Below are 12,152 nucleotides of genomic sequence, written 5' to 3'. Positions count from 1 at the left end.
CGTCCTCGCCAGCCCAGAGGAGAGGTGACTCATGTCCCCTTGCCCCAGCGTTGGCCCCGGGCCATCCTTTGCACCCAGGACACCTGTACCAGGTGCCCACTGGGTTCTCCCTTGGCACCCAGACCATCACCGGGGTCAGGGGCTCTGGTGAGTGAGGCAGGACCAGTGGTGTGTCTGCCAGGCTTACCCGTGGTGGAGGGCGGAGCCGCAGTGCTGGTGAAGGTGAAGGGCATTGTGGGCGTGGTTCCGGGACACTCCTCGGCCTTTCGGACGATGGTTCCATTGTCTCTGCAGATGGCAATCAGGCAGGCGCCCAGCCCATCGGTCGTGTTGTAGATGACGTCTCCGTAGGCATAGGTTCTGCCCTCGTAGGTGCACATACAGGCTGGAGACAGACAGGTACGGGGCTCATTCAGAGCCCCCAGCCCCCATCCCTCAAACCAACAGGCCCCCGCTTACCCGCGGGGCTGTATGTGCACTGGAGGCCTCTGGAGGTGCAGTCGCTGGGAGGGAGAGAGAGAAGCGCTGAGGGCCAGCAGGGCGCAGGCCTTACTGTGTGCGCCCGACCCTGTTTCCTGTCCTCCCAGACCCCACCCCCGCTCCGCCACTGGCTCACCAGCTCCGGCAGTTCTCCGCCGTGGGGACCCTGGTGCCGGCATCATAGTAGTTTCCATCCTCGTCGTAGCAGCCCTCACACTGGGCCACGCACTTCATCTGGTCCTCATTGAAGAACGGCTTGCTGGGTGGGCACTTTGGGTAGCAACCTGGGGCGGGCACAGGGCAGGGAGAACACTCCCCTCTCAGGCCAGGCGGTGGGGCTGCCCCGGCTGCCACCCATCTCTGTCCCCCCGTCCCGAGGGTGGGCATGGGGAGGCAGGAGCCCCCTTGCCCCACTGCCTGCACGCTGTGCTGGGGTGACGAGGCATGGCCTCCCGGAACAGCCTGCCCTCACCTTCCAGGCCTGGCAGGTCCATCAGGCAGTGCCCGCGGGGATTCCGGCAGGTCCTCAGGCAGGGGGCCCCGCAGGGCTGGTAGTGCCACTCGCACTCCCCTTGGGGGTTGTAGTAGTCGCAGAACAGGGCTGAGCGAGGGGGAGAGAGGCTGTGGGCGCCCGCCGGGCCCCGTCACCTCACTCCTCCCAGGTCCGAGGGGTCTCAGGGCCTGCCCCCCAAATTCCTGTCCCCCGCTGAGCCATCCCATTTGGGGAACCTGTCTGTCTGGTTTGTACGCACACGAACGTGAGCACATGCGTGTAGTACACACGTGTCACGTGTCCTTGTGTGTGCATGCGTGCCCGTCAGGCCCCAGAGCTGGTGCAGCTGCACCTCATGCCGCCACCATGGACAGAGCCCGACTCACGGCAGATGTCCGGGGTCCGCCAGGACACGCACACGCCCGCGTCGCGGCAGGCCTGGGCGTAGGCGGCCACGGCCGTGCAGAAACACTCGCAGTCGCCCCCCGAGTTGCAGGCGCACGCGTCGCTCACGCAGGCCTCGTAGTACCTGGTGGAGTCGACCTGGGGGGTGGGGTCTGCTCAGTGAGAAGAGCCAGTCCCTGGCCCCTGGGCAGCCGGCAACCCCCCACCTGCCGTCTGCGGCGCGCCCACCTGGGCACCCACCCCTCCTCCCTCGCCTCTGCTCCGCCACTCACTCAGCTGTAGGCCAGCCCTCCCTGTGACCGTGCTGTGACCTGTCCTGGCAAACGGGGTGCTGTCTCCTCAGGGTGAGGGGGTGCCCCCCGCTCCTCCCTCCCAGGTGGCAGAGACCAGGGCCACCATGTCTTGCATCTGCCACCACGGGCGACACCGTCTGAGGTGGAGACTGCTGTGTCAGGTGCACAAAGGACTTTCTGAGCCAGCGGGCAGGGCACCCGGGGTGCGGGCGGGGGCTGCGAGCCCGGCGGGACGCGAGGCCTCACGCAGGCTGGCCAGCGTCAGCCGCGGACCAGTCCCACTACGCCACCTGCTCGGCACCCGCGAGTCCCGGATCACGAGACCGAGTCGGTGAGTGGGCCCTGCGGTCCTTGTTAAGTAGCAGGAAGGGCTTCGGGGAAGGCTCTCAGGCCGTGGCAATGCTCCGCTTCGGTGGGGCCCGGCTGGGCTGAGGCCCCCTGAGGTTTCTGTCCGTGCTGGGGGCTGGCGGCTCAGGGAATGTGGGGGAGGACCGAGAGGTGACGTTGAGGTCCTCCCTGGGTGGCTCGCAGCCCCGTTTCCAGGGGATGAGGCTGAGTGCCATCAGGGAAAGCAGAGCAGGACTGGGGACATGGGCACCTGCCTGGTGGGAGGTCCACACAGTGTGCCGTGTACAATGGTCAGGGTCAAGGCCGTCTTCGGAGGACAGGCCTGGGCCAGACCCAGGTCCCTCCAGGAGGGAAGGAGGCAGCCCCAGCACCCGCTTGGCCCACCTGAGAATGGCAGGTGCTGAAGGTGGCGCTGTTGATGATGCTGCACTGCTTCTGGGCCCAGGACTTGCGGTACGGGTTGGCGGTGCAGGGGTCCCTGGGGGCCTGGGCGTCCGGGCAGGACGGGGAGAATTTCCAGCTGTTGCCGAACTCCAGCACGTCGCCCACCACGGACTGGCTCCGCGTGGTGAAGTCGTTGAGGGCGTTGTCGTCAAAGTTCCCGCACAGCCCGCAGACCCTCCCCTGCAGATGGACGCAGAGATGGGCACAGGGTGGGGCTGCATGGGGTGGCCTGAGGGAGCAGCACAGAGCCTGGCCTGGGAGGCGTGACTGCAGGCCACCCTATTCCCCCAGGCAGCACCCAATGAACTTTCAGGAAGGCGGGGTGCACGAGGAGTCCTGCAGTGGGCAGGAAGGCAGGTGGGCAGGTGGATAGGCAGGTGGACAGGCGGATAGGTGGGCAGGTAGACAGGTAGAAAGGTAGGCAAGTGGACAGGCAGGTGGGCAGGTGGACAGGTAAACAGGTGGGCAGGCAGGTGGGCAGGTGGATAGGCAGGTGGGTAGGTAGACAGGTGGGCAGGTGGATAGGCAGGTGGGCAGGTAGACAGGTAAGCAGGTGGACAGGTAGGTAGGTGGACAGGTAGACAGTGGGGCAGATGGACAGGCAGGCAGGCCGGTGTACAGGTGGGCAGGCGGACAGGTGGGCAGGCAGGTGGGCAGGTAGACAGGTAAGCAGGTGGACAGAAAGGCAGGCAGACAGACAGGCAGGCACCTGCTCCCCTATAGAACCTTAGCCCAGCGGGCATGGAACAGCTGAGTGCAGAGACCAGGGAGCCACGAGCGCTTTCCAACCAGGACTGACACGCCCACTGGTCGGTTTGGTCTCAACATGCCCCTTTGGGAAGCGGACATTGTGCATGGCCTCTCCAGCCCTCAGCAGTCCGTCAGCTGCCAGACTGCACTGCTGGGCCAGGTCTAGGAGCAAGAGCTCTGTCCCTCCCCAAGGGGGTCCCGCAGCCTGCCACCCCAACCTTGTACTCCTGGTGCAGCCGAATAAACACGCTGGTCTTCCGGTCCCAGGACACGACCACGCCACTGCGGGTCTCGACGGCCAGGTAGATGCCCATGTAACGGATCTTGTAGGGCAGGTCTCCGCCTGGCCCCCTCTGCACCACCTTGTAGGAACCCTCGTGGAGGATCAGCTCATAGTTCTGCAGAGGGGCACGGGGAGGCGGCGGCTGCAGGGAGCTGAGGGGCCAGCTTTGGGGCCGGAGCCCCCTTCCCCCGTGGCCCAGGACAGGGGCTCTGTGGGTACTCAGGGTCCCAATGCATGGGGCTGGCGTTAGGAATGAGCCGGACTCCTGACACTGTCTGCGAACTTGAGGTGAGAGCCTGGGAGCCCGCAGAGGTGTGTGGGAAGTTGGGAGCTGTGGGCAAGCAGAGTGGGGCGGAGGGCACAGGAGCTGCAGGAGGCCAGCCGGCCCCATCTCGGGCCTGCCGCCCATGCTTCTGCTGCCTTCCTCACGCCTCTCCCCACCTTTGGGGTGGGTGGGAAGTGGCCCCCAGTCAGCAGCTCTGCTCTCTGCACTGTGAACTCTGACCACCCTCTGCTAGAACTGGTCACCCCAGGTGTGGGGGGCTGAATGAAGGCCCTCCAAAAAGACACGTCGAGTTCTAACCGCCAGAATCCGCAAATGTGCCCTGATTTGGAAAAAGGGTCTTTGCAGATGTGATGAAGTGAAGGATCTGGAGGTGAGACCGTCGTGGATTTAGGGAGGGCCCAGATCCAGGGACGGGGGTTGCTACCAGGTCAGACAGGGGAAAAGGACACAGAGAAGGGGCCGTGTGACGACAGAGCAGAGATCGGGGGGGACACAGTCACAAGCCAGGAGCCCCCAGAATCTGGATGAGGCAGGAAGGACCCTCGCCTGGAGCCTGTGGCGGGAGCCTGGCCTCAGAACCATGAGAGAATTAACTTCTCAGGTTGCAAGTCCCCGGGCTGTGGCTGTTACTGCGGCCCTGAGACCCGAGGCCACAGCTGGAGGTCCAGGGGCCCCGGCTGGGGCTCCAACTGGGCTGCAGAGGGAGGGAGATGGTCCCCAGGTGCCCCTACCTCCAGGAAGATCTTGATGGCCTTGGAGCAGGTGACGCCTGTGGTCCCGCAGGGGACGTTCTCGGTGACGATGCGGAAGCTCCCGTTGCTGGCGTCGTTGCCCGCACAGTAGTCCTGGGAGGGGGAGGAGAGGGACGTGGTCCCTCGCTGGCCGGGGGCGGGCGAGGGGCCGTGTACCTGGGCCAGCATGTGCTGGCCGAGGGAGGGGGGCCGCGTACCTGGGCCAGCGTGTACTCACAGCTCCCCTCAAAGCTGTAGCGCTCGCCATCAAAGGTGATGAAGTGGCCGTCCCCGTAGGCCACGCAGGTGCCCAGGCAGGGCCGGCGGCTGCACTCCCACCTGCGGCCCCTGCAGGTGCTGCAGGGGAGGGGAGGTGATGCCCTGCTCAGGGGGCCGGGCCAGGAGACCACCTCACCAGGCAGCCGCGGCCGAGCCCGTCACGACTGTGACAAGGACGAGGACACAGTGCCTCTTCCATAAAACAGGGGTGCGGTGTGCCCCTCCCCAGGCTGGAGGGGTTAAATGGAGCAGGGAGCTCGGGGCACGCGGGATCTGACACCCCACCCCCGAGTTGGGCTCCTGTCTGCAGGCTCCCCTAACCCTTGGCGCCTGGGGTGCAGGGCCCACGGCCCTGAGGGCAGCTTCAACCGGCCCTGCCGTCTGCTGGGCAGAGGCGGCCAGTCCCTGGGCACCTTCCAGAGGACGAACGGGCCACCCAGGGCCTTCCAGGCCTCAGCTCCTCTCCGGCCTCCTGCCAAGGACATCCTGACCGAGGCCCGCTCGGGCCGCTGCCCCCGTGGCCTCCGCCCACACCACCCCCTCCGCGGCCCCTCCACACACCAGGTGTTACAGTCGACCCTGATGGTCTCCCCAGGCTTGTAGGCGGCCTCGTTGTGCAGGCAGGGGCAGTCCTCCTCGGCCACACAGCCCCCGCTCCCATCGGCCAACAGCCCCGCGGGGCAGACGCAGCCCGACACGCAGCGCGTGCTGAACTGTGGACAGGCAGACGCCCATCAGCGGCTCGTCCGGCTCGGCTCGGGGACACCAAGGGGCAGAGGACGCTGCCCCCCACCCCTGGCCCCGGGCAGCACTGCCGTGCCCTCCCAGCTGACTCACACAGTCCACATCCAGCGCGTGGCAGCTCCGCACACACTCGGCCCCGGGCGTGTCCGCGGAGGCGTTGCTACAGTCCAGGAACAGCATGGGGGCCACGCACCCTGAGGAGGAGACCACGCTTGGTGGGCCGCCCGGCCCGGCAGCAGCCCCTCCCCTTGGTCGTCGGGGGGTGGTGCGGGGCCCTGACGGGGGGAGGCCCGGGGCGGGGGTGGGTAGAACCTGTGCTCTGCTCCACGGCTCCCAGGCAGCTCAGCTTCCCGCTCACACATGAACTACAAGAGATGAGAACGATGGCCGGTCTGGGCACCCGCCCGCTGCCCCACAGACCTCACCCAGATCTCGGCCGGCTGGGCCCCCGGGCCTTGTCATGAGGGGAGGGAGGCGCCTGCTCCGGGGTACGGTGAGGGCCCCAGATCCCCGCGAACGCACTGAGTGAATGAGCAGAGGTGCCAGGAAGGTACCTGGAGTCGGGCGGGAGTGGGTGGGGGAGGCCAGGACAGGGGTGCACCCAGGTGGGCCCTCCAGGGCACACACCGTGACCCCCACGGGCCTCAGACCCTTGGAACACCTTCCTGGGCCAGAGGAGGGGTCCCTCTCAGAACGGCTATGGGGTGCACGGGGCTGAACTTCCCTCCCCAGGGCGTCCTCTGTGTTTTAAAGTCCCCTGGGGGAGGCACGGAGATCTTTGTGTGTGGAGCAGGCGGGTTGGGGGGCATGACATCGGGGAGGGGGTGACAGCGGGGAGGGGCCTCACCACACCACGCCGTTGTCGTGCAGGACCTCCCCTGGAGCCAGCACAGAGCCATGCGAGTAGCAGGGGCAGGCCTCGGCAGGCACGCAGCCACCGGTGTCGTCCAGGAAGGTGCCCGAGGGGCAGGTGCAGCCGTCCACGGGCACAAAGGCCACGTCGCAGGTGACATCGGCCTGGCTTAGGGAGCGGCAGGTGGGCTGGCAGCTGTCCACCACATAGGCGTAGCTCTGGGTCTTGGGGCAGCTGCTCATGTACTTGTCTGGGGGCCGGCAGGTTACATACAGGTCAGTAGCCGGGCAGCCCGTCCAGCCCCGCCTGACCACGTCCAAGCTGGGGCTGGAGCAGCCCGAGACTCGGCCTCCCCGCCGGCTGGGGTGGGGAGGCCTAAGGCTCTCGCTGAGGACAGGTGGTGGGGTGCGCCCCAGGGTCTCCGGTCCCCCCGCATCCCCACCCTGTGCCCCATCAAGCCGGCTGGCGGACACTCACTGCACACGCCGTCCCGCCAGCCGACGAGCAGCACGCCCCGGGCGGCGCAGGCCCGCACGTAGGAGGACAGGGCCGCGCACATGCAGTCCTCACTCTTCTCACAGTTGCAGGTATCAAACATGCAGTTCTGGGGGGGCATTGGGACGTCAGGGACCCCAGCCCACCAGGGACCCTTCTCTCCGTGTCCATCCTTCCTGGGACCCCCGTCTGGGCCAGGAGACAGAGGGCAGCGGGGCCTCCCGCGGGGAGCTTGGTGTAAGGCCACAGTGGCGGGGGGCGGGTGGGAACATGCTGCTCTGAGGGATGGGAGAGGCCAGGCCAGGCTGAGGACAGGGTCCAAGGGAGGGGTCTCTGCGGGACCAGAACAGGGCTCAGCTTGAGTTCTAGGTCCGTCATTGGCTGAGCTGCATGTGGGGCGAGACTGAAGGCCGGAGATGTCTGGAGGTGAGTTGGCCGGGAGGGTGCTGGCAGGGGGTGCAGCCCCCCAAAGTGGGCCTGGGTCTTCCAGCTGTGGACACACACTCCCGGGGGCTGGAGTCACTGAGCGTTAGGGCTTTGGCTTCCAGAGAAGCGGCCTGTGAGCCAACTGTCGGGTCGAGTTGTGTCCCCCCAAAGGGTGTGTCCACGTCAGGACCCCAGGGCCTGTGAACGTGGCCCTGTTGGAAACGGGGTCTTTGCAGATGTGACAAAGTTAGGATGAGGTCATTAGGGTGGGCCTGGACCCACACACCTGGTGTCCTTATGGGAGAGCTTTGAACCCAGACACACAAGGAGGAGGGCACGAGGCAGAGGCTGGGGTGATGCAGTGTCATGGCCCCCAGAAGCAGGAGAGGCAGGAATGACCCCCGGGGGACCGTCTGCCAGCACCATGATCTTAACCTCCAGGCTCCAGGACCTGGGCAGTGGGTAGATGCCTCCGGCTGTCAGCTCCCCAGTCTGTGGCCCTTTGGTATGGCCGTCCCAGGCACCGAACACACCAGCAGTGGCCATGTCCCTAGAGTGGGATGCCCCTCGGCCACGGAGGTGTGGGCGGTGCTGAGAGAGGGAGCCGGGAGTGGGGCATGTCCTGCCCCCAGCACCCCACCCCACCCAGGGGCTGGCCGGGGGTCTCACCGAGTGGAAGGGCCCAGGGCTGATGACAGAGTGGCAGGACGAGAAGGCCCCAGCAGGGTCGGTCAGCACAGAGCACCAGCGCCGGGCGTAGTTCTCTGGGGAGGGCAGGCACGCGGACCGTCGCGGGCGCAGCTCAGCGGTCACTGGCGTTCCTCCCACACCTCCTCCCCTGCACCTGCCCACCCGCCCAGCCTCCACTCGGCATACGCAGGCCCTGTGGGGGCCGCTCCGCTGGGGGAACCGAACCGGAACTGCGGGCTCGCCAGCCGCGCCGCGTGGGCCCAGCTCACAGGGCAGCGGGCGCCCCCCCGGGGGTGGGCCTGCAGCCTGTCGGTGACCCCGCACCCCGCCCTGCTCACCCCCCAGCCCCGGCCACCCTGGAGCCCGGGTGAGACAGACGGGCAGCTCCCAGGCCCGGCCGCAGGGTAACCCGAGGCCCCCCCACCCTCAGGCTGGGGATACCGTTCTCCACGCTGAGGGAGCAGGGGTCCTCCAAGCTGTTCTTGACGTTGGGGCAGGCGGCCTGGGTCTTCCAGCTGTTGGCGAAGGCAGCGGCCGTGCCCTCCACCACACCGCTGATGGTCCGGAAGTCGTCGGCCTGGTTCTGGTTGAAGTTCCCGCACAGGCCTGGGGGTGGGGGGGTGGGCATCAGCGGGCCGCCCAGCTCGGCCCAGGCTCCCAGGAGCCTGCGGGTCCTACAGGCACCACCACACCGTGGCCCCGCCGGAGAGCCCCATCCCAGGATGTTGGTTCCAAAGCCATCTGCAGATGAGCCCTGGTGGGGGGACAGGCAGCCCCCACATGAAACCCGCTGTGAGGGCAGCGTGTCCTGCTCTCCATCCTCCCAGCCTGCCTTCCGGGGCCGGGGTCCCTGCTGCGCCCGGGGAACCGCTGACTCCCCAGTCCCCGCCTCTGGCCTGACTGCCCACCCCCCGCTCCCCCCCACCGCCCCGCCCCCAGCCCCCCAAGCCCACCGCTGGCCTCACCGCACATCTGGCCCTGGTAGGAGGGGTCCAGCCTGAGGAACACCTGCATGAGGGGCACCAGCTGCACCTGCAGCTGCAGCCCGAGGCCCGTCTGCACCAGGATGAAGAAGGATGACGGCCTGAAGACGGTGACGTTGGCTGCGGGTTGGGGGGGACAGTCAGCGGCCGCCGTGCTGACCAGCCAGGCCTGGGCCGAGGGCTCGGGGGGCTGCCCGGCAGGAGCCCCGGCCGCCCCTCCAGGGCCCGGGAGCTGGGCAGGAGCTCGCATGTGTGCTCGGGCCGTGACCGCTGACGCTGCTGTGAGGCCGGGCACCGAGTATGCGCCACACGGGTCCCCACGGAGTCACAGATGAGGCCCGTGTCAGCCCCACCTTGCAGGTGGGAACCCAGCCCGGGGCCTTTCCGGGACTCCCAAGGCCACAGAGAGCTGGCTCGGTGGCGCCTCCTAGAGGTCCCGCCTGGCCGCCGCAGGGCCCGTTCCCTGGGGGCCGCGTACCCACTGCCGCGGGCAGCTGCGTGTAGATGGAGTTCACGAACACCCCGCCGTTGGCCTGGACCTGGATGGTCTGGGGAGAGGAGGCGGGGCCGCGGTCAGCGCGGGGCGGAGCCCTGCCGGCCCGCCCGCGGAGGGCCGCTGCCACCGCCCCCAGCCGGGCCCTCACCGTGTCGCCTCCGTCCAACCACAGCATCACCGTTCTGAGGCAGTTCTCGTTGTCCGTCAGGCCGCATTTCCGCAGCTCGGCCAGCACGGTGAGGGCGTTGCCTGCACATATCTGACGGCACAGAGCCCACCCGTGTCCTGGGTCGGCCAGCCCCCACCCCGGGCGGGAGGGACTGTGTGTGTGTGGTGCCCTGTGCCCAGGAAGCCCTGCAGGGTCGGGGGCTTCTGGCACCTGGTCACCTCTGGGCAGCTTGTCCAGAGCTGGGAGCCCCTTGGCCCCCATGAGTGTGAGCTTCCTCTCGGAATGGAACCCCAGGGGACTTCACCGCTCGGATGGCCGTCATGGAACCCCTCCTGGGGTGGAGGAGGACGGAGGGTCCCGGGAGGGCCCAGCAGGCGGGGCTCACCTTGGTTAGGACATAGTTGCAGTCCCCGTGCACGTCGTAGAGTTTCTCATCATAGGTGGAGATGTGGGACCCGCCCTGGACGGAGCAGATGCCCGGGCACGGGAGGTCCTGGCACTGCCATAGTCCCCCGGAGCAGGTGCTGGGGGGCGAGCCGTGACAGAGGGGCCATGGTGAGGGGGAGGTGAGCCCCACGCGGGGCAGGGGCGGGGCCGGCCGGGGGACCTACCAGGAGCTGCAGCTGGTGGCGAAGGAGGCCCCCGGGGCGTAGGGGCGGCCGCCGTGCATGCAGGGGCACTGCCGCAGGGGCAGGCAGCCCGAGTGGGTGACGTCGTCCATCACCGTGCCTGGGGAGCAGCGGGGGGTGGGGGGCACAAGTGGTCAGCGGAGGCTGGGCTCAGGCGTTGGAAACACAGCGACCGGATGGGGGCAAAGGCCCAGATAGGGGGCGGTCCCCAAGGGCCTGGAGGACCTGCCTTGGGGGCAGAAGCAGCCGTCGACGCAGTGGTCCTCGCAGAGCTGGGAGCGCTCAGGGTTGGAGCAGGTGTCCGCGCAGGGTGAGCCGCACTCCTGGTATTGCATGTTCAGGGGGCACGTCTGGGCTGTGGGGAGAAGGACAGGGCTTGGCCCCAGGAAGCCACCCTGCTCCCGCCTTCCATGTGCCACCAAGCGTCCCCAAAGGGGCGCCTCTTGCCCCATCTAGCCATCTTCTGAGTGAGGCGGAAGGGGAGAGGAGCGTGGGGCCCCGAGCCTCCGGGGGCAGCCCCCCCGCCCCCACCTGGGTTCAGGGGTGAGCCCAGCTCAGTGTGCCCAAGCCAGGTCCTCCCTCTGGGCCCTCGGGGGCCCGCAGGCCTTTCATATTCCCCTCTGATCTCCTGCCCATCCTCTCACCGTGGGCCCCCCGAGGGGCTCCACCTGCCCGGATCCCCAGCCAGGTGCCAGGTGTCCTGCCTGAGGGTCGCCTCCCTCACACTCTCCCCAGGGACCCAGTGTGGGTGCAGGGCCTTGGGCTCCTCCCCAGTGCATGGGGGCACTCACGGCAGAGGTCAGGGCCCCTCCAGCTCTGCGGCTGTCCCCCGGCGTGGGCACACTGGCGAGAGTACTCCGCGAAGGTGGCACATGGGCAGGTGGGGCAGCGGCACAGGTCCTGGGTGCAGGTGGCCACGTACACCTCGGCATCCACCAGCCTGTGGCACTGAGCAAAGGCTGGGCCCAGCAGGGTGTGGCGACAGATGCCCTCCTGGTGAGACAGAGGCTGGAGGCTCTGTCCTCTGTGCGGTATCGGTGGGGACCCCAGCCCTGCAGCCTTCCCCCAGGCCAGGAAGCCCCCTTCCCCTGAGGTTCCAGCCGGCCAGCCAGCCACCTGCTTGCCCATCGTCCATCACGCATCCATCTTCTCATCCCTCCCTCCATCTACCCATCTGTCCTTCCATCCCTCTGTCCATCTGTCCATCCACATATCTATCCATCCATCCCTCCAGCCAGCCACCCGTCCTTCTGCTCAACCACTGAGAACTTGCTACTGCTCTGTGCAGAGCTCTGCTTGGTGACCCACGACCCTGGACTCCCTGCGCCCACCCCGGGCTCCGGGACACACCTGCCCACAGTGCGCGTGCCCAGGACGGGTGCAGACCCCATGCTGGAGGCGGCTCAGAGAAGGGGGAGGCGGAGGTGCCCACGGTCAGCCAGCCCCAGCAGGGTCAGTGCCGACCTGTCGCTGACCGTCCCCCTTGTTCAGCCCCCACCCCTGACTAGCTTCAGTTCCCCAGTTAAGCCTCGTGGATTCTGCTGGTTTTGGGGATCCTGGAGCTGCTAGGCCACTTCCAAAGGCGGGGTCCTCCCAGCACATCGGAAGGGCTTTTGCTCTGGGCTTCCTGAGCGCCCCCCTCTTGGTGAGACTGTGTTTGGGGGGGCACGTATTTGCAGGGGTTGCAGGCAGGCACTCACCTCATCTGTGCAGTTGTCAGCTGGGGAGGGCAGGGGGTCCTGGCACTGCTCCGTGGGCCCATCCAGCTTCTGCAGGTTCCCAAACTGTAGAGGGGTCAGCCTGGCATCTGCAGAGAGGAGGCACTCCATGCAGGGGCCCGGAGGGGCTCTGGGGGCAGAGCTCCCGCCCATGCTC

The 12,152-nt window shown here is 67.7% G+C and overlaps 1 protein-coding gene across 1 annotated transcript in view; it reads right to left on the bottom strand.

The window, feature by feature from the left end:
• The window catches only part of MUC5B (mucin 5B, oligomeric mucus/gel-forming), an 80,146-nt gene that overhangs the window by 17,668 nt on the left and 50,326 nt on the right, over positions 1–12,152 (bottom strand). Inside the window, exons 23-46 of the mRNA XM_067751783.1 lie at positions 11,978–12,084; positions 11,069–11,270; positions 10,498–10,632; positions 10,260–10,377; positions 10,034–10,172; positions 9,628–9,738; positions 9,462–9,531; positions 8,966–9,103; positions 8,442–8,606; positions 7,980–8,074; positions 6,867–6,993; positions 6,384–6,639; positions 5,849–5,901; positions 5,630–5,730; positions 5,354–5,505; positions 4,732–4,870; positions 4,437–4,627; positions 3,432–3,648; positions 2,404–2,643; positions 1,360–1,516; positions 953–1,081; positions 617–764; positions 460–503; positions 188–385 (exon numbers count right to left, since the gene is read on the bottom strand). Of these exons, the coding sequence (XP_067607884.1) occupies positions 188–385; positions 460–503; positions 617–764; positions 953–1,081; positions 1,360–1,516; positions 2,404–2,643; positions 3,432–3,648; positions 4,437–4,627; positions 4,732–4,870; positions 5,354–5,505; positions 5,630–5,730; positions 5,849–5,901; positions 6,384–6,639; positions 6,867–6,993; positions 7,980–8,074; positions 8,442–8,606; positions 8,966–9,103; positions 9,462–9,531; positions 9,628–9,738; positions 10,034–10,172; positions 10,260–10,377; positions 10,498–10,632; positions 11,069–11,270; positions 11,978–12,084 (3,432 nt within the window). The remainder of the gene's footprint in view (positions 1–187; positions 386–459; positions 504–616; positions 765–952; positions 1,082–1,359; positions 1,517–2,403; positions 2,644–3,431; positions 3,649–4,436; positions 4,628–4,731; positions 4,871–5,353; positions 5,506–5,629; positions 5,731–5,848; positions 5,902–6,383; positions 6,640–6,866; positions 6,994–7,979; positions 8,075–8,441; positions 8,607–8,965; positions 9,104–9,461; positions 9,532–9,627; positions 9,739–10,033; positions 10,173–10,259; positions 10,378–10,497; positions 10,633–11,068; positions 11,271–11,977; positions 12,085–12,152) is intronic.

Source organism: Pseudorca crassidens, chromosome 9, assembly GCF_039906515.1.
Source record: "Pseudorca crassidens isolate mPseCra1 chromosome 9, mPseCra1.hap1, whole genome shotgun sequence".
In the NCBI taxonomy this organism is placed as follows: Eukaryota; Metazoa; Chordata; class Mammalia; order Artiodactyla; family Delphinidae; genus Pseudorca; species Pseudorca crassidens.
Note: the sequence above shows the minus strand (reverse complement) of the source record. Positions and strands in the feature narration are given on the sequence as shown.